This window comes from Lissotriton vulgaris, unplaced genomic scaffold, assembly GCF_964263255.1.
Source record: "Lissotriton vulgaris unplaced genomic scaffold, aLisVul1.2 SCAFFOLD_260, whole genome shotgun sequence".
Classification (NCBI taxonomy): Eukaryota; Metazoa; Chordata; class Amphibia; order Caudata; family Salamandridae; genus Lissotriton; species Lissotriton vulgaris.
In genome coordinates, this window is record NW_028246903.1 from 936,499 (window position 1) to 957,717 (window position 21,219).

Below are 21,219 nucleotides of genomic sequence, written 5' to 3' on the forward strand. Positions count from 1 at the left end.
TTTTATCTTTTTTTAAGGCTTCAGTGAACCAGGGTGCAGGAGGATGATGATAATTGTGCGATAGCATACGCAAAGGTAGGCATGCATCGGCAGCCTGTGTAAGCCAGATGTTTATAGCGACAGATGATGCAGTGCTAGTGTCTTTCATGAGAGGTCTAGTATTTTCGAGACAGGTGTTAAATTTGTTTAAGTCCAATTTATTCCAGTTTCTGGATAACCTGGGTTCTGCGGGGTTGGAGGAGTTGTTAAGTTGCTGGCCTAGTTTGATAGTAAATGTCACCATGTAATGGTCGGACCATATGATAGGTGAAGGAGCCTTACAGTCAATGGCCTCCAGGTTAGAAAGGATGGGGTCCAGAAGGTTCCCTGCTTTGTGCGTGGGGCCAGAGTTGTGTAAAGAAATGTTTAAAGCAGCCAAATCCTGTAAGAGGTTGCTGCTGATAGTGCATGAGGGGTCATTCAGGTGCAAATTGAGGTCACCGATAATGAAAAAATTTGTTGAGGTCTGAATTAGTGGTGCTATATATTCGGGAAGGGAGCCTGCCCAGGAATTCGCCGGGCCCGGGGGGCGGTAGATGAGTAGCCCAGAGAAGGTAAAATTGGGAGAGAGCGAGAGCTTAAACAGACCGGCCTCACAGTTAGGCATTGCAGAGTCTTCCCATTTGCAGGAGTGTAGTCTGTTATAGATTATGGCTATACCTCCACCTTCTTTCTTTGGTCTACTTTTCCCCACCTAAGTGTAGTTGTCAGGGAGAGCGGCCGCAATATCTGGGCCAGAGTGATCTTTTAGCCATGTCTCTGTGAGAAAGAGGGCTGCGGGTTTCTCCGAGACAAGAAGATCGAAAATTTCTCTTCTATGTTTGCCTAGTGATCTGCAGATCACTAGGCAAACATAGAAGAGAAATTAAGGCTGATCAACATCCTGGTTTGGGTCTGGTCCGCAACCGTAGGTTTGGGACATACAGGAGGGAAGTTTGAGGTGGCTATGTTGGTTGTAGAAGGGAAGGAGGTAAGGGGAAGCAAGCAAGTCTGGCAGGTACATGGGGCGCAGTGAGGGTTCAGGATAGTGCAGTGGGCATGCTGGGATGGCATGAGTCTAAGGAGGGCTTCCCTAGAGTATATGTAAGATGGGCTTGCCTTAGGCGCGCCCGCTGCGCTTGTCCGCTGCGCTTCCTAGGGTTGCACATTTATATATATGTGCCAGAAGAGAGATGAAGGGGGCGTGGCCTCAAGTGGGCGTGGCTAGCGGCCTCGCCGCTGATGGCGGCGGCAGGAAATTGCGGCAAGAATTAGCGGTGGACACAGGTCCAAACAACAGACTACAGGTATTTTTAAAATCAATACAAAGTTTCAGTTAAAATAGCAGTCTTCATTGTATTCCACTCTAACACTAATGTCACAGTTCTACGGAGTCTATCAGGAGGCAAAAGGGTTCCCTCATTTCTATCTTGGAGAGGTGTGGCTCACTGGTTAGAGGCGGCAGACCCGGAAGCAGAGGACGGCCCGGGACCAGGGTTCATCTCCCCGACGCGGCAGGGTCGTGGACCAGGGTCAGCGGACTCAATAATTCTCGCCTCGGTGCCTACTCTCACCAGGGATCACACTCGGCAACTCTGGGCATTAGCTTGCCTCATCTCCACAACGGCCCCCCCAAATACGCCGGGGATGCCTGGTTTCCCCTTGGAGATACCCTGCAGGGATCATCTCACAGGGAAAGCCAGGACGGGTTCCACAGCGGTCTACAGCGCGGAGATACCCCATGTGGGGTGATTCATGCGCTTTACAAGACATCATTACATTACATATTTCAAGACACTAATACTCCTCCTCTATTGAGTAAAAAATATTTTTTTTACAAAATAGACGTATATAAACATGTACAATTAAATCTCTTCAATCAGTCTTTTTGGTGCTTTAATTGTTCGACCTGATCTTATTTTTGGAAACTGGGAACTGTCAGCACCACTGTCTGGGATCTGCGTTAACTGTATAGAGGCAACAGCAGTAACTGATGTTTCAGATCCCGTCTCTTCTTCAACAGTTAGACCTTATGGTCGCTAAGTTAAGTGCTTGAAATTAGAAGAGTCACTGGTATTCGACTTCCTGGGGTGTTGGACAGTCACCATTTGTCCTTATGTAGACACTACTTAAAAAGGTTCTGCATCAATTGGATCATCAGATTTTCTTCTCCGCATTTGTCGTACTAGTACGGGATTGCCTTTCTTAAAGAAGATTTTTTTGCATGTCTTCTTTTGTCAGGATACTCTTTCATCTTTTGTTTGCTAACCAAGTCCTTCTCATGAGATGCTATCTCATCTTTCTTTCTCTGATTGGTCCATTGAGGTAACTTGGTGTTCATTGCTCGCCCGAACATCAGTGTTGCATGACTTTCACCAGTGGTCAAGAGGGGTGTAGAACAATAAGCTCTCAAGGTAGAATTCAACACAGTTTGCAAATCGAGCTCCTCAAGAGTAGCACTCTGAACCTCTTTCTTTAGCATACTCATTCAACGCTCAATAAATCCGTTGGCATGTGGCCACAAAGGTGTGCTCTTCTGATGCTTTATATTCAAATGCTCCAAGAAATCTTTAAACCCTCAACTGTTGAAAGGCGGGCAATTGTCAGAATTCTATATGGCTGGAACACCCAATGTCGCAAAGATACCATCTAGTCTTTCAATGACGCACTTGAGCAGTAGATGAAAGATATTCAATTAATGGAAATATTGAGTATTCATCCATAACTACCAGCAGGTGATGTCCATTGTAGAGGGGACTGAAACAGTCAATGGCTAATCTCTCCCATGCATGCTTTGGGAGTTCTGACAAGTTGAAGGTGTGTTGAATAGTTTTTGCTGAAAGGCAGTTGCATAGATGGCAGGCCTTTAGTTCCCTTTCAACCGTGTCATCAAGATAAGAAAACCAAACTCGTTCTCGGGAGCTTGTTTTGTGGCAACAATTCCACAATTTCCTTCATGTGCAACTTCAACTATTTTCTGTCACAGACTCTTCGTAATCAGAATTCCTGACCCTCATACTATAACTCCTTTCTGAGGCATTCAAAGTTCATCCTTGACATTTTTGTATTTTGATATTCCTAACTACTGGTGAGCGGTTTAGTGTTGGTTCCATGACTGACGTGTAATGATATCTCTGAACTTTAACTTGTCACTATCATGGCTCGTGGCAGTGATAATCTGGGCTATCGAATTGGCAGCTGGTGTGTTTGATTTTACAATTAAGTTAATATATGCCTCAGCCGTCTTGGATGGAGTACCGTTACCTTATAGGCACTCTAAAAAAGTAGTCAGCGGGGTTCTGATACTTCCCTGGACAATGCACAATGGTATAATTATACTCTGGTAACCGCAGTCCCCACTGTTCAGTGTGATTTTTTTTTTTTTAACTTCATTTTTATTGCATCACCAATAAAAATGTACAGACAATATACTTAGCATTAACAACACATCATGTATAAGGCTTAGTTAGATCCAGTCGATCGCCGGCAGGGGGTTTCACCTCGAGCTTGGCGCGGGTGACCTCAACCCTGCCCATTTCTTGTGCCTCCTTACAGTGTCTGACCGCTTCATCAAGCAAATAACCCTGGGACGCTTTTGTGTTTTTCTCCCCTCCCCCTCCCCAAATTTCGGTACCCCAATTCCCCTCCAAAACAGCCTCCTACCCACCCACCCCCCGTGGTCGCTCTGCGCTGGGTTAACAGTGTAAAAGTGTCTGGTGTGTTGCAGGAGGAAGTAAACTTTCGCTAAGGTGTGTTCTCCTGTGTAGTGTTAGGGTCTGCTCCACCTGGTTCACTCTCGCCATCCTGCCCCTCATCGTCCACATCCCGGAGTGCCTGCACCATCACCTCCCATGCCGTCGCCCTCTCCAGCGCCTTCTCATCATTCAACCTCCAGGCCAACTGGTATCGTAGGGTACTTTCACACGCGGCCCATCTCAGACATTCTCCATACCATCTTTTATACGTGGGCCCCACTCTGGACTTCCAGTTTCTCGTGATCTCCCGCTTGGCCAGGATGAGCCCCAAATCTATAAATTTACTAGTCATCTTAGTCCTAGGTGTATGCGGGAACCAATGTAGGACGCCAACCGCTTTAGTAAACTGGATATCCCTGTCTGTCGCTGCGTTAAGGGCCCGCCCAACTTCCTGCCAATAATCTCCCAAGGAGGGGCAATCCCACAGCATATGGCACAAATCCGCCCCAGCTGTGTTACATCTGGGGCAAGCAGCGTCAGTCGCCCCAAAATACTGTTGGATTTTCCCAGGGGTGAGGTATGCCCTGTGAATTACATAGAAGTGAATCAATTGGAACCTAGCGTTCCTCGAGCTCTTCCTTGCCCGTCTTAGCAACTGGCCCCAGGTCGTGTCTGGTATCTCCACTTGGAGGTCCAGCTCCCACTTGGCCTTCAGGGCTGCCAAAGGTTGCAAGACCTCCCGCTGCATCCTGGAGTAGAGGCACGTGACAGCCTTAAAGGTTCCCGCCGCCATCATGGCGTACTGGCAGGCCATCGAGGTGCCCGGTTCCTGCAGCCCTTCCCCCCAGTGGGCTCGCATAGCGCCCGTGACTGCTGCGTGCAGCAAGTAATCGCCCCTCGGAAGGTCAAATCGCTCCTGCAGGTCCTGAAACGGCAGCAACACCCCATCTTCGTAGAGGTCACCCAGCATTAGTATTCCCGCCTCCTCCCATCCCAGCAAGCGCGACCAGTCACCCCCATGTGGGAGGGCGGTGACCATCCCCAGCGGAATTTCGGGGGCATACATAAGGCGGACACCCGCCCGCTTACGGGCTCGGTCCCAGGAAAGCCGGAACGTCTGCTCCTCGACCGTCAGATCTCCCACCCGGAGTTTCTGGTGCAGCGTAATATATGCCAGAACGTGTCGCGGGGTGCCTTCTACTCTCGCGTCCTCGGGGCCTCTATACACTCTCGCCACCTCCTGAGTAAAGGTCTGCAGCTGCGCAGCTAGGTAATACCCTTCAAAATCTGGCACTGCCATACCTCCTTCATCTTTGGGGCGCAACAGCGTGTCGAGCGCTATGCGCCTCCTACCCGTGCCCCACAAGAACGCTATGACCAGTGACCTCAGGCGTTTGAAAACCGAGCTCGGTACCCACACCGGTAGTGTCCTAAAATAATACAAAAGCCTGGGCAGGGCTATCATTTTAAGCAGGGAAATTCTACCAGCCAGGGAGAGCGGCAGGGTTGCCCTGAAGTCCATGGACCCCCGCAGGGCGTTAATACAGCGAGTGATGTTACCATCCAGCAGGTCGGACGGGGCGTGGTAAACATAGACCCTCAAATAATGCAGACAGCGCGGCTCCCATCGGAGTCCCTGAGCAGTGAGCGGGCACGGTTCTCCCGGCCTCAGGGGAAACAGACAGGATTTAGGCCAGTTGACCCTCAGGCCCGACAACCTACCGAACTGTCCCAGTAGCTGCCGCGCCCCCTGAAGCTCGGGGCCCGCGTCGGCCAAAAACATCAGCAAGTCATCCGCGTACAGGGAGATGAAGTGCGGTCTCCCCCTAAATGACAAACCTGCGTAGTGGCGGCCCAGTCTGGCTTCCGCAGCGAAGGGTTCCATCGCCAACGCGAATAGGAGCGGGGATAGGGAACAGCCCTGTCTAGTGCCACGCCTGTAATGGCTGGATTTTCTGTTTAGATGGGATCAGCCCCCAGGGGCCCCTATGACCCAGCCAAAACGTACTCACCTTCCGTCCTCAGGACCACCTATCCAGGCACCTGGTACCTACCTGAGGATAGGGAACTCGCAATATACAAGCTCATATTATCAAAAACACCACTAAATCTATAGGGATACTAAGAATACTCACTGATTACTAGGGATATCCATACCCTACACTACACTTATTCACATCAGTTGGTCTCGCGGCCACCCTGACCCAGACCGTTCTACCCTAGGGCAGATCTGACACACAATCTGGTGCGTCTACACACGGGCCTGCAGAACCCAATGCTCCCTTTTCCAAACCGTTCGCGATCCTGCGAAACCTACACACTAGTTCAACCACCTAGTGCTCTCATTAGCTCAAGCCACAATCCTGTGGGTATAAACACTGGTTTGACCCCCCCAGTGCTCTCATTAACGCCGCATGTCAAACGACGACCACATTCCTATGAACACCTATACATATATATATATATTGGGATATTATCTCAGCTGTCTACTCGGGATGAAACTGCAATAATAACTTTGATTGTGGGTCCAGATTATTGTGTATTACCTGCTCTTGGCATCAAAGGTCCACTCACTCCCTATTTATGTGATCACCACTTACCTGATTGGGATTACTCATCCATTCATGCGCCTGGGATTACCTAGAAGCGCCGTTTACCTTTAGTGAACAAGAATAGGGACTACACACCAGTTAGTTATAAACTGGGGACATTTTATTATAGTAATATAAACATTAATACAAATCTAACAAAGGCTATAGGTAGAACACACCGCTTGAAAGAGAAGGATTACACATAACAGGAACACTCCGCTGAAAGGGAAAAGATTAGCAATGCAAAAGCCCAGGGAATAAAGATAAGATTAAGATGCAAGTGTAAAGTAAATTAATATAACAGGAACGCCTTCACCTTATTAGTGTGTAGTCTTGTTCTAGCTGTCATCTGGGTTCCTCTCTCGTCTGTGCCTTGGGTCATCTCATGCTCTCTCTCTCCTCTCCTGCACTCTTGGGTACACCTCTGCGCTGATCGCTCTGTCTCTGGACTCCTCTCCCCCACACAAACTGTCTCTTCACCTTGCGTCTTCAATCTTTTAATAGTTCCTGCCGCTCTGATCACCGTTCATTCCACTATCTTAGTCGCTCTTTCTCTGCGCCAATGTCCAATCCCATCTGCTCCCATAGGTTAATCCACGAGCTCTCCTCTATCTCTTCTAAAAGGCATTACTTCAGACTCCAGCTATTCACACTTCCTCCTGATAAACAACTGCTTCTGACTGCTTCCTTCAGTTCCAGCTCACTATTCAACTCAGCTCTTCTCCAGATTGAACCCTCTCTCTCTCTCTGCCAACTCCACTCCACTGCTCTCCTCTCTGCTGGACTCTCTCCTCGACTGACTCCTCGACTCCCCTCTGCTTGACTGACTGACTCCGCCTCTGCACTTCACAAATATAGAATGCTGTTTCCTCATGGAAAGTTCCATCCATCAGCCCTCCGCTTACCAGGTCTCTGCATCACCTCGCATCAAGGACACACACCAGCCGGCCGGCCTTTTGTTGTGTCTTCTACACAGAGAATAATACAGCCTACCGATAAGGGCTGGCCCAGACCGGTTCTCTCCAAGTGGAAAACAGCCTTAACTATAAACTTCGCCTTTGCCCTGAAAAGCCTCCCTGCTTCCATCAAGATGGAGTCTCTCTAGCTTTAGGCCTGAAAGGGGTGAAATGCTCCTTAGCTCTGTCAGAATACCTACATAAACCATACCAATATGTCTAATATGTCAAAGCCAATAGGCAATAGACAGGTTAAAGTCAAGAATAAAGGCATATTAAGCAGCTATCCTCTTCTAGGTCTGGAAAAAGGGCTTAAAAGGGCCAACACAGGCTAAGAATACCTATACTAGATGCGAGCAAGAATAATGATCTATTATCACTGCTAAATAAAGCCAAAAACCCTGCCATTACACACGCCTAATCGGGTATTGACTCGAGATCAGTGTGCCCACTCGGACCCTCGCTACCGCCTCGGTGTATAGGACCTTGGTCCATTTTATATATCCGTCCCCCAGCCCGAAGCGACGCATCACCTCACACAAGTATCCCCATTCAAGACTGTCAAATGCCTTCTCAATATCAATGGAAAGGACAAATGGGGAGACGGCGTCCGGCCAGTCCGCACCCATCAGTCTCGTGAGTCTACGAATGTTATGGGTGGTGTTGCGTGTCGGTATGAAACCGCACTGGTCACCGTGAACCAGGCCTGTCATGTGTACCAGCAGTCTGTTGGCCAGAATTTTACTGAGGATCTTGTAGTCCGTCGTCAACATAGACAACGGACGATACGAGGACAGCGCCGCACTCTCTCTGCCCGGCTTCAAGAGCGGGATCATGAGGGCCTCGCACATGGAGCCCGGGAGTCGGCCCCTCTCCTGCGCCTCGTTGTATACCTCGCGCAGCCGTGGTGCCAGGTACTCTAGGTATTTGCCATAAAATTCAATCGGCAGTCCGTCAAGGCCCGGGGTCTTATTTCTAGCCATTTGTTTTATAGCACAACCTATTTCTTCAAGAGAGATGGGCCGACCTAGCTCGTCTGCCTCCGAGTCCTCCACTCGCGGCAACTGTAATCCGTCCAAGAACTCCTCAAGCTCCTCTGCCCCTCCTGTTCCACCACTCTCATAGAGCCCTTCATAATAAGCACGAAACTTGTTCAGGATCCCGGGTTGAGTGTGGCAGGGCTCCTCCCCTGGCTCCTGGATCCCCATGATCGGCGCTCCCCCCCGGATTGGGTTAGCAAGCCAAGCCAACATTGACCCCGCCTTATCACCTTCCGCATGCGCCCTTGTCATGTACGCCTTGTGGTCGAAACTACGCAGCCGCTCCAGCTCTACCGCCAGCCTCTCCCGTGCCCCGCTAAGCCCCTCCTGCAGTTCAGGGTGATTCGGGCGCCTCTTCTCTAGTTCCCTCAGCCGTGTCTCAGCCTTATCTAAGTCATCCAACAGAGTCTTCCGAGCCCCTGCCGTGTGTCCAATACAGTGTCCCCGCACCACCACCTTGAACGCATCCCATTCAACCGCCCTCGTGGAGGCCGAGCCACTGTTCTCCTCAAAATACCTCTCAATGCGCTCACTCAGGGCCTCCCTGAACAACAAATCGTCCAGGGTAGCAGGTTGCAGGTGCCATGTTGGCACGCAGTTAACAGTCACCATCCATTCCAGAGACATCAACAAGGGGTTGTGGTCCGATATCGTCCTGGCCAAGTATTCCGCCCCTCCCACCGCGGGGAGCACACATGCCGAACAAAGAAACGCATCCAGCCGCACATGCAAATCATGCAGGTGTGAGTGAAAGGAATAATCCCTAGCGGTGGGGTGCAACGCCCTCCATGCATCTGTGAGGGCCCAGCTCTCCTGCCATTCCAACCTACGCTTAGCGACCCTATGTACTGGGGACGCGCGCAGCGGGGGATGGGACCTATCTAGTAACACATCCTCAACCGAGTTGAAGTCCCCCCCCCAAGAGGACCGGCCCTGCCAGGTAACCCGCCAATTTGCCCGAGATGGTAGACAAGAAGGCGGGCAGGTCTACATTAGGAGCATACACATTACAGAGAGATATCACCCTGCCTCTTAGCTTCCCCTCCACCGCCACATATCTGCCCTCAGGGTCCACCAATGACTTTGAGACCTGGAAGGGGACCCCCGCCCGTATCCAAATTAGTGCCCCCCTTGCAAAAGCCGAAAATGTCGTGTAGAATAGCTGCCCCCTCCAGCGCCTTTGCAGAGCCGCCCCTTCCTGCTTATTAAGATGTGTCTCCTGCAGGAACGCTATATGAACCCCCCTACGCTTGAGGTACGCCTGGACTTTATGTCTGCGCGCCATGGACTGCATACCCCGCACATTCCAGGTCACACATTTCAAAGCCCCAGTGCTAGCCATCCCCCCCTACACAACCGGATCATACAGCAAAGAACAATGTCCGCACAAGTCCCGCGAGCACGGGCCCACCCACCCACCCTCTCCAAACAGGAAGCTGAACCCCACCAACAACAACTGCCCCCCGAGCAACCCCAACTGCTCGCAACTCCCACCCCCCCAGGACAGGCCCCCCCGCAACTGGAAGTACCCCCATCCAAACCAACACTCCCGACCACCCCTCAAGGAGAGGTGGTAATGCTCGCAGTCCCCACTGCGATGACCTTAGGGGCCAGTAAGGCGCGGCTCAATGCGATAGAACCTCAAAACAAATCAGCCCCGCGCGCTCCACCCCGCAATCCCCTCATTACAGCTCCCCAAAACCTCAATCAATAATGTTCCACTGCTGCGGGCCCAGTGCCCCGGTGTCCAACCAACGAGCTCACTCCACCAGTTCAGTTCAACACGCCTCCAATATCTCCTCCGAAGTCTGCGGCGTCACAATAGGGCCCCGGGCTCCACCAAATTCCGATTGTCCTGTCTCCGAGCCCGTGCCCGGGTCCTCCGATTCCGTGCCCTTCCCGGACCGAGTCCTGGCGGTCCTAGATAAGTCCACTACCGCCTGTAGTGCCGCCTGCCTTTCCGCCTCCGTCTGCGACACCGATGGTTTCCCGGTTCTCTTGCGGTTCCTCCTGATCCGTTGGGACTGCCTGACCGGCTTCGCCACCTTGGCCTCCTCCTCCCTGGCCTTGGCACCGTCCGTTCCCGCTTTATAAGTGTCCCACCAGTCCCAAGCGTCCGCGGAAGTTGTGAAGAATAGTGTTTTCTCATCCACCACCACTCTTAGCTTGGCAGGGAACAACAGGGAGTACTTGATGCCTTCCTGGCGGAGCTCCCGCTTGAGGGACAGGAAGTTTGCCCGGAGCCGCTGCGTCTCAAACGTGTAGTCTGGGAACATGGTGACTCTATTGTTCTCCACTTGAAAGGGCCCTGCTTCTCTCGCCCTCTGTAAGAGCCAATCTCTGTCCCGATAATGGAGCAACTTGAACACCACCGGGCGAGGAGGAAGGCCCAAGGCTGGCGGGCGCGCTGGAACTCTATGTGCCCGTTCCAGGGAGAAGAAGGGGGACAGACCTTCCGGTGCCACCTCCGTCCGCAGCCAGTTATCAAGGTATCCCACCATGTCGTCGCCTTCAATTTTTTCCGGCAGGCCCACTAGGCGTACGTTGTTGCGCCTGTTTCTGTTTTCGGCATCCTCGGCCCTCCTTTCCAGCACCTTCAGGCGGTCCATCACGTCTACCATCTGGGCCTTCATCGTTTCTTGGCCCGGGGCTAATTCCTTAACCGTGATCTCCACGGATTTCACCCTGTCTTTAAGTTTGTCGTGGTCGGCCTTCAGGAGGCCCAAGCCCGTCGCCACCTGAGCGATATCTTGCTGCAGGGCGTCCTTAGTGGTGGCGATGGCCTCCAGGATACGATCCTGCATCCGCTGCAATGCCGCTTGGTCTCGCTCCGCTCCCTCCGCAGCCTCAGTGTCGGTCGCGCCATCTCCCTTCCCCTTTGGCTTCCCCATCTGGGCCGGCTTGGGCGGTGGTCTCCGAGTATATTCCTGGTCACCCTCCGAGTGCCGTCGGGTTTCGTTCTTCGGCAGGGTTCCCGGGCCCAGTTTTGTCACCAAGTAGTAGGAAACACTGAGCGATCGCAGCCCGGCCTGCGCCAGACGTGCCAGGGGCCCGGGGCTCTCGTCACTGGGCCACTGCCGCACTGCCGTCGCCCCTACTAGGGGGGCGGTCCTCAGCCACCGCCCAAGAGTGCTCCCAAAGTCCACTCGGCACCCAGGGAGAGGCGCGATGTGGCCGCCCACACCCTTCATTCGTCAGGGAGCAGTCCTCAGTTGGTCTCCGGGCAGATGTCTCCGTCGTGTCTGCTCTCATGCCCTCGCCGCCATTTTGGGGTCCGCGACTTCTCGCCTGGGTTCAACTTTCAAAGTCGAAATACTGCTGTGGGATGGCTCGGTGTCGTCCTCCGTGGGTCTCGGACCCGCCGCTGTAACGTCCAGTACCGGATGGTATCGGTTACCTCGGGGTCCGATCAGATTTTCAGGATATTTTCCGGGATCGGGCACGGAGCTCCGAGCTCACGCTGCCTACCTCCTCGGCATCCAAGCCACGCCCCCCCACTGTTCAGTGTGATTAGGCCTTTTTGGCCTTTGGCTTGCTAAATATAGTCAGTAAAGCTTGATGATCATTTACCAACATAAAGGTTTTCCGTACAGGAATAGATAGAAATGGTTACAAGCCCAAACCACAGCTAAGCTTTCTTTTTCTGGTTGTGAGTAAGCACGGTCTGTTTGTGACAAACTTCTATTTGCATTTGCCACATCGTGCCTTCGAGCATTTGGGTGACCGCTGTGCTGTGCAAGGATAGCCCCTAACCTGACTGGGCTAGCATCAGCAACACCCTCTGTATGACGGTTCAGATTGAAGTATGCGATTTCAGGAGCATTCTCAATAGCTTGTTTGATTTTCCTAAAAAAACTTTTCTCACATTCATGTGACCAATGAAATGAAGCGTTCTTTTGTGTCCTGTCTCACAACGGAGCACTTAAACATTGGCAAAGTCTTGAATGTATCTCGAACAGTAACTGTCCATGCCAAGCAATTAACCCATCATGGAAACATCTTGTGGCAGATCAGCATTTGACAGCGCTAGTACTTTAGCAGGATCTGGTGTCATACCCCTACCAGAAAAGATACAGGCAAAGAAGTTTAGCTTTGTCGAATGAAACTCACACTTGTCTGCCTTACTTGGTGTAAATATGATTCTTAATCAAATTAGAACTGATTGAGCAGTGTTTTCTGACACCCCCTTCTTTCACTGTGCTCCACTGCCCTCTGTTTCCTTGACAGATATCACTAGGAGTTTCTGATTGATCTAGTTGTTTCACTAAAACTGTCTTGTGTGATCACTCAGTACCAGCGGATGGGAGGTACCGTCTCACCACCCATTGCCAAATACCCCCAGTAACTACCCACGACCAACACTAAAGAATTCACTGCCTCGAACAACCAACACTGCTTGTTCGCTGCCCTCTATTTGCAGCCTTCTCGGTCTCCTGCCTCCTCATCTGTTGGCCTCTGACACAAAATTCTGCTATCACAGATGCCCTACGGGGGTTACACACGGACATTTGGATCATAAGAATCTCTGCAAACCTGGGGATCTCAACCAGTGTTTGGATAAACCCGCATTGGCGATGGGGTGGGGGTGTGGGGGGGGGGGGGGTGGTGTGTGTCTGTATGTGTGCACTCGTGTGTGTGCGTGCGTGTAGGTGCGTGCGTGTGTGTGTCTCTCTGTGTGTGTCTGTGTGTGTGAGAAAACAGGGAGAGGCTGGGGAGGCGGTCTTAGTAGCGCGAGCAACTGGAGGCTTCCAACGAGCGAAAGTGAAAACGGGAGATGGGCACAGCAAGCGCGTGCCCATCTCTTGTCTCCACTTTCGCTTGCTGGAAGCTGAGGTGACGACTATAGTTCTCGGCGAGAACGTGCTTCGCGCGCTTCTAGCCGAGACCTAATAAAGGGAACTGATTACTATTTTGTGGTGAGCATTCATGTTGTAGCTCACATATATCAGTCCCATATCAGTGGTTGTGCTGAAACTGAGTAGACAGGCACTAGACGCTGTGCCTTGAATCACACGGATGGGGGCTTGCACCTTAGTTTTCTTGTGTTTCATTTTCGCTACAAAAGAAAGTTGACTTTTTAAGGGTGTTGATGTAGCTCATGTATACACTTTGGTTTTCGATGGCGTAAGTTGCGGCAATGGAGATAATTCATTATATTTCTCCTCCGGCATAACGTTTATTGAGGCACTTCTGTCTATAATGAAAGGTATCGAACAACCGTTTACTTTCAGTGTAATCTTCAGACAATGTTTGATTGACTTTGGTACTTTGGCATGTCGCTCTTTCTTTGACTGACGTTTTTGTTAACAAGCAGCCAACCCAACATGCACACGCTTTGCTGAGGTAAACATAGACATGGCACAATCATTTTCTTCACTTTCACTTGCTACTGATACAGAAGAACTGTTTGACAATGATTTTGATGACAATCAAATGTGTACATTGACGATGTGTCTTAACTGATGTCGCTGCTTGGCCTTGTGGGTGTGCATCGAACATTGCATAGGGAACGTTCTGTCAGCCACTTTGTCTTTGCGCTTTGACTCACTATCTTTTTCTGTTGCTTTGCAAACTGTCACACAATGGCCCCCTTCCCTCAGCCTTTACATATCTGTCATAGAGCAGGAGATTTACCTTCGTGCGGAAATGAAAATCCACATCTAAAACACAACTTTTCTTTATGTGTAGACTTCACTTTGTGTCCTTCAGTCTTTTGTTTTGGCTTACTTTTCACATGCATGACTGATTTATTCTGGGCACCTCCGGTCTCCATGTCAGCTGCTTGTCTCTCAGTACGCTCTTCAGCTCTGGCAGCCATTAACACTTGCTCCAGACTAAATGTTTCTCTCAGCATTCGTCTTCTGAAGGAACCTATTAAGGATCCGTCAGTAACTCTCAGGCGCATAGCTTCTTCAACATTAAATGAATTGAACTTACAATGTCTGAGTTTGGTGAGTCTCTCCACAACTTCATCAATGATTTCACCAACTTTCTGATGTTTCTTGTTGAAGATATATTGTTCATAATCAACATTTGGCATTGAAGTTTACAACATTTTCTTCATGGCTTCTTTTACACCATTACCAGCAACATTTTTTTAGATACTTAATAATCTTTTTGTTATTAGTCTCTGCAAGTGCATCAAGGAAATCATCAAATGTCTCTATTCAAGCAGTCTATCTATCGCTAATATTTAGCTATTTGGTAGTATCGAACAATAGTGGTGGTTTCAGGAAAGAGGCAACGTTGTAGCCATTTCTGGGAGCGGCTGACATTGAGGGTGGAGCCCTAGCCCCACTGTCTGCTAGGACCTGCTTCATTCAATTGAAGAAAGTTGCCAGTAATGCTCACTTCATTACCAAATGTGTATATTTCTGTATTTTTTCTGTAATATAGGCCAGGGTTGACAAACCGTCATAATACATTTTCCACCCCAATATGTGAGATATTAAAAGGGCCATCCATTGCAGAGAAAAAAAGGAGTTCCCTTTACCCAGTTCTGCGTCACTAAGGCACCTCCAATAGGCATTCTAGAATGTTGCTTTTTTTGATGGCGTATGACTAGGTTTTGAGATCTGTGTGACATCATTCACCAGAGAGGCTCCTCAAACTCTTGGTTTGCTATCAGACCTTCCAAAGGAAATATACTGTTTTACTCTAAAGAAATAGAATGCTTATTACTACAAGTCATATTTTAAAACGTAGTGTGTGTATTAAGATGTTCTCATATTTTATATGTTCTCTTTTTAGAACGGAACTGTAACCCAAGCCTGTTGAACCTGATTACGCAAACAACTGTGCCAAAAGCTAATGGAAGTGACATAGAGCCTACTGTTTTCCCCCCCAAATCCATGCAGTGGTGGGATGCTCAAAATATTGTTGGGCTTATCATTTTTGTCCTCTGTATTTTGTACTCAAGGTAAGAACGTAGTTGGTTGGAGAAAAATGAAGCAGATGCCAGGGTAGTTTATTTCCTGTAAATATAGAACACACTGTGTTCTTCTTACAGATATAAAATGATTGTTGATTTATACAGCCTTATTGTATGTTGCTAGCACACTTTACAGTAATCTTAAATCAATGTAGTAGCCGATCTCAATGATTGGGGAATGTTTTTTCTGCAGTTAAAGTTTTGAAGGTAGTGCGTCTTCTTCTGCGGGGTCTCCCAACAGAGGTAATCTGTTTTCCTTCCAATCGTTTTCTTTAACACCCTTGTAACTCAATCTTGCTTTACTTCTCCAGTGTACCATCACTTTCACTTGGGCTAAATAATGTACAGCATTTGTACACGGTGCTACCACACAGACTGCTTTGGTATACCTTCGTGCAATTATGTTTCTTTAACTTCTGTTAACAAAACAATAGTATGCTGCAGGATTTCAGGATCTCAGCTGTTTCTTGTCAATCTGTCAGTTTCCTTTTACTGCACCTAATATTGAATTTCCTTTAAGGACTTGAGTTTATATTTTCACCTTATTGTTTGTACCAACAATTTTAAAGGATATCTCTTGGGGATGCTGTGCAAAGTGTCAAAGGCAGGTGTATGGATCCATTGACTTCATTGGGAAGGCAGGGAAATAAGTTGAGGAATGTTGCGTGGATTATGCAGACTTTGTGCAAGGCAAGGTATGGTTGAAATACCACTTGAAAAAACACACAAAAATTACAAAAGCACAACTTGTTACATATTTTGAACAAAGGTACATGTTATCACAACTGATGTTTAATTTGTAATAGTCCAGGACCAGATGATGGCTGTTCGGCCTTGTAGCTTGTCCTCTTAATATGTTCCAATTGTAAGGTTTTCACTGGGAAGAGGAGGAGAAGGGCATGTAATTCTTCAGCATTGGCCAGGAAGCCAATTCCATTGCCAATCGAATGAGGGTTAGAGTGGTTATGGTGGTGATAGCAGATTTTGGTCTGCAGATTGAAAGTTGGTCTGTACCAAGAGATCATGTGTGTGAGGTCTGGAGGATCTATTCCTTACAAGCACTTGAAGAATTCTGCTAGCGATTTATAGATTGCTCTGCATGTGGCAGAGAGCCATCCGTGCTGTTGTTGAAATATGGATGTAGGTTTTTGTGTCGATTGGATTGACAGTGGAGTACAAGATAAAGTAGGTAACATTGTCTCTGGGTGCAATTGCATATCAGGGGAGGCCAACAAGGAGACTTTTGCAATAATGGATTTGCTGGTTACTAGAACCTTGCATTGCCTGAGAGAATGTTGAGAGAGGGGTTGGATTTTGCAGCTATTCATCCACTCTTATATGGCAGGTGTGGCAGAAATTACCTTTTTCAGATTGGTGAGTGTGAAAAGCACACCGCTATTTCTACAACAGGGTATAGTGTACAGATGGTGAATGAGTCTAGTAAGACCATCTGGGTGACGTCAGCATGGAGGGGATAGAAGCAGCTGAATAAGGAATGATTAGACAAAGAGTACAGGGAGTGAAGAAATGATAATGAGAACTGAGCATTGGGTGATATTAACAGGAATGGGAGTTCGAGGAGAATGAGAAGAGAACCAGGACATTGAAAAGCAATAATTGCTAGGTAGAAGGAAAGCTATTTCAGTGTCCTGTCGGCAGTGCAGTTAGGTGGTCAACAGCTGCAGATGCTGCTAAGAGGCCTGGCAGTATGAAAATAAAGGATAAACCCAAGTAATAATGTTGCACACATGGCAAAGTGCTGTCTCAATCGAATAAAGTGCCCAGAAGGTGCAATAGAAAGGGTTGGTTAGTCAAAATATTTTAAAGACTAAATGTAATTTAGATCCTGGACACTAATAAAAGAGGTTAGAGGGGGTCGCCAGAGAGTTCCTTTATTAGAAGCTACAGTGGAACAGAAGTTTCATGGATAAAGGCTAAGGGGAATGGACTAATGAAATAGAAAAGCCAGGCAATAGAGAACTCCGGAGGCGAGGTAGTTTATTTATTTGGGGGTTATTAGGGTCTGTAATTGTAAAAGATGGAGTGGTGGTCAATAACTAAAGTGAACAATTCTGCAGTAGTTTAAAACAGGGAGATGCACAGGATGAGAGGGAATTCCAAGAGTTGTGTGGTAGAGGTAGGCTGAGAGCTGTGTGAAGAGGGTTTCTCACGATAGTGATTTTCAAGCTAAAGTAGGCAATATTAATAGGTATGAAAAACAACAAACTGATGGCTTTTAAAGGGAGCGTTGGATGAAGTGTGAGAGCAGGGTGTGACAAGCATTTGAAATGTGATCACTTGATGAAAATAATGGCAAGTTTGTTTAGTGTAGACGAGCCATTGTGAATTTGGAGATGGCTATCTTGTTATTTAAGTGTTTTGGGATTTGGGTATTTCTTCAATTGTAGAGGTGAATGCAAGGTTTTGCCTTAAGATTACGAATATATAAAGGAGGTCTCTTGGCATGAACGTGAGGGTAAGTGCAGTCTAATACTTGATGACATGGTATTGGAAGTGTCATAGGAAGTTACATTAAGGTGTGAGGTTAGATTAGGAAGTAAAATTGAGTGTGAGACTAGGTTGTGATGGACCTGGTTAAGGTCATCTGAAATGAGGTTGATCATATGTATGGTGATAGCCGTGTTTGTTGCAGGTCTAGATTATTGGGAACATTGGCAAATGTGTACTGTAGCCTGTTCAGAGGATGGAGGGGAGCATGAATATCATATTAAATATTCACATTAGATCAAAGGAGTTTTGATAAGTGACTGAGCGGAGAGAAGTCGGGCAATGTTTATGTATTGCTGGTTGTGTTTTAGGTTACGGTTTAGCTCCACTAATATTATGAGTAGAGTATTGGGTGGAAACAGATCTAGGGTGGATTATAGATTATCATAGAATACACCAATGTGGCCTGTTTGCAATAGAATGTCTGAAAGTGCCCTTTGAAAATGAGCAGTTATAGTTAGGGAGGTGGATTTAGAGGAGGTGTCCAGTGGATATGATGGGATGCGCCTTCCGCGCAGGTGCTCTGCCAGAGCCACCATCCGGAAACTACATTGGCTGCCAATTGAGTCTCGAATTCAATTCAAAACTCTCACCACTGCATTTAAAATTCTTAAGTCAGACGGCCCTGAACTCCTACGTCCGCTTCTAGCACCCTACACTCCCCAGCGCACCCTGCGCTCGCTAGGACAGCACCTGGTGGCGGTTCCTCGAACCAAGCTCTGCAGAATGGGTGGCCGTTCTTTCAAAGTTTTAGGGGCAAAACCTTGGAACTCCTTGCCTCTGCATATCCGTACCCTGACCAACCTGACTACCTTTCGAAAGGAACTTAAAACTCATCTGTTCTCCGTAATCTAACTCTCCTGCGGTCTTCCCCCTCCCCTCAGGTACTGTTAAGGTTCAGCGCCGGGATGCTCCGTTGCTGGGGCAGCTGTTTTGCGCTTTAACAAATTTTTAACATTAACATCATGTTTGATTCATTAAGGCTAAATCTCACTTTTATGACCATGTAGGATAAGTGAAGTACATGTATGAACGTTGCAAGGTCTGTGTCGATGGGCACTGCTGCAAAGGCAGCAGATCTGATTTAGTAGTGCTATACATTTACAAAATGAATACTGACATTATTAGCCTGTATTTACAATTGTTTCCAATCTTACTTTTATATTTTATATTTTGATTTTAGCATTGCAACTAAAATGTTAATATTCTATTATTTTCCCAATGTAGTATCCGCTCTTCAAATAACAGTCAGGTGAATAAGTTAACTTTATCTGCCAGTGACGCTGTCATACTGGATGATGGTGCTGGAGGCGCCAGTGGAGATGGGGAAGATGGAGGTGTGCGTCGTGCGGTGGACAATGAAAAAGATGCTGTCCAGTACAGTTATTCTTTCTTCCACTTTATGCTGTTTCTCGCATCACTATATATCATGATGACCCTTACCAATTGGTACAGGTGAGTCCAAAACTGCTCAATCATAATTTTTGAAAAGAGCTATAAGTTGCCAGCCATATTTATCACTAGTACATCGCTAAACACGTCTGAAGATTGGAGTCGGAAATGTTAATTCATTTTCTTCCTTTATTTTTTTAATATAGTGGCTCACTTGGACTAGTTTGAATTGCCACACAACCTTGCTAAAAGTATGATAGTGTGTGTTTTTAATTAGGTCTGCAGGAAATCCCAGAAGACAAAATGTGATTCTGAATCTGATCTTGTTAAGACATTTCCGAGCTTCTCTTCATCATGAAAAGTTTCAAAGAAATTCACAGGAAGAGACTACAGGCACTGACTAAATTGTACATTAATCCTAAATTGTAACCACAATTCTCTCACAGGGATATGTGGTATATTTTCGTACCTCCAATGCTGCTTTCTGTCCTGTCATATATTCCACACGTTTCAGGTACTAAAATGCTTGTACACTACTGAGCACTTCTGTCAGCCATGGAACCCATCTTAAACATATTGCTGCTTCCTGGGATAGCTGGAGTCATACGTGTTTGAATCAACAAAATGTCACCTTGGCGTAGGTTCGCTCAGCATTGATTTTCAACACCTTTGCAGATCTCTACACTGTGTCTTCCTCATGTTGTTCAACTTGGCATACTAGGCAAAAATCGCAAACCTTTTGTGTGTACCTAAGCACAACTTATGTGCACAAAAAAATGAGAGGGCATTCTCTGCACTGATTCACATTTTCGGGACTGGCAGAATTTTACCCTCACAATTGGGATGTGCAGATGTGGAAATTCTGCCATTATTATTGTATTGGACAGGTTTGATAGCATTACTGGGTGGTCCCAGCTGAAAAAGTAGTGCACCCTTCAACTCTTACATTTGTGGGTATCGATATAACTCTTAGAGGTGGTTTGACACCCTAGAAATACATGCTGAATAGCTCCTGTCACATGCAGAAGTGTTTTTACAAGTGAGATCGTGAAAGAACACCCCTCATATATGGCAAAAGTACAGGCAACGGTATATTTCGCTTGGAGAGAAAAAAAAGTTGAATGTGCTCATGCACGTTTCTCTCTCATTTGCATATGTAGAAAGTCCATAAGTATTTCGGTGATTTTTTTCCCCTCTGAATACTAGCATCAAGCTATGGGTAAAAACGAGCCCAGATTGGGACAAAAAATATACAATGGCACCTCAAAAAAAGAGCCCGCGTTTGTGTGTTGTGCTACTAGCTTAACATGTCTAAACACCTCACCCTCCTTGTTGCAGTATCCCATAGACGGGTATTGCCCATGAGAACTTGCACCAGCCTCCCTTTGATGGTTAGCAGAAAGGCCATCAACGACAGGGGAATTGCCCTCAACTCCAGCAAATCGATGTGGAGGCGGGTCTTCACTGGAGACTAGAGTTGTCTGAACTCCACCTACCTCAGATGGACTCCCCATTTCCCAAACTGACATGCCCGTCTCCACCGGTAACTCTGGGTGGGCTAGGGATAGATATTTGCCCCAGGCCAATTGCTGTTGAGCAGCAACCACTGCAGATGTCTGTAGTCTCCTCTGAAACCTAGATGGAATCTTAACTGGTTCTCCTGGTGCTGGGCCTACTGAGACTTGAGATCACATTGTAGAGATTGCATGTGCCACCTGGCATGGTCAGTGAACAGGATGCAGGAGGGCAGTTCAATTCAATTCAATTCAATTGATTTATATAGCGCGCTACATACCCAGAGGGTCTCAAGGCGCTTGAAGAAGGGCGGGGAATTACATGTCGAAAATCCAGGTTTTAAGTTGCTTTCTGAATGCTAGATGGTTCTGAGTGAGGCGAAGGTGAATGGGAAGAGAGTTCCAGGTTTTAGCCGCCAGGTAGGAGAAGGATCTTCCTCCCATGGTGGTTTTGTTGATGCGAGGTACAGCAGCAAGGGCTTGGTTGGAAGAGCGTAGCTGGCGAAAGGGGGTGTAGAAGTTAAGTCGTGTGTTGAGGCATACGGGTCCAAGTTCGTAGAGTGCTTTGTGTGCG

General features: G+C 47.8%; 1 protein-coding gene across 1 annotated transcript in view; it reads left to right on the forward strand.

Annotated features, from left to right (window-relative positions):
- The window catches only part of LOC147665696 (serine incorporator 3-like), a 122,222-nt gene that overhangs the window by 89,523 nt on the left and 11,480 nt on the right, over positions 1-21,219 (forward strand). The window contains exons 8-9 of the mRNA XM_086949584.1: positions 15,051-15,219; positions 18,967-19,194. Of these exons, the coding sequence (XP_086805710.1) occupies positions 15,051-15,219; positions 18,967-19,194 (397 nt within the window). The remainder of the gene's footprint in view (positions 1-15,050; positions 15,220-18,966; positions 19,195-21,219) is intronic.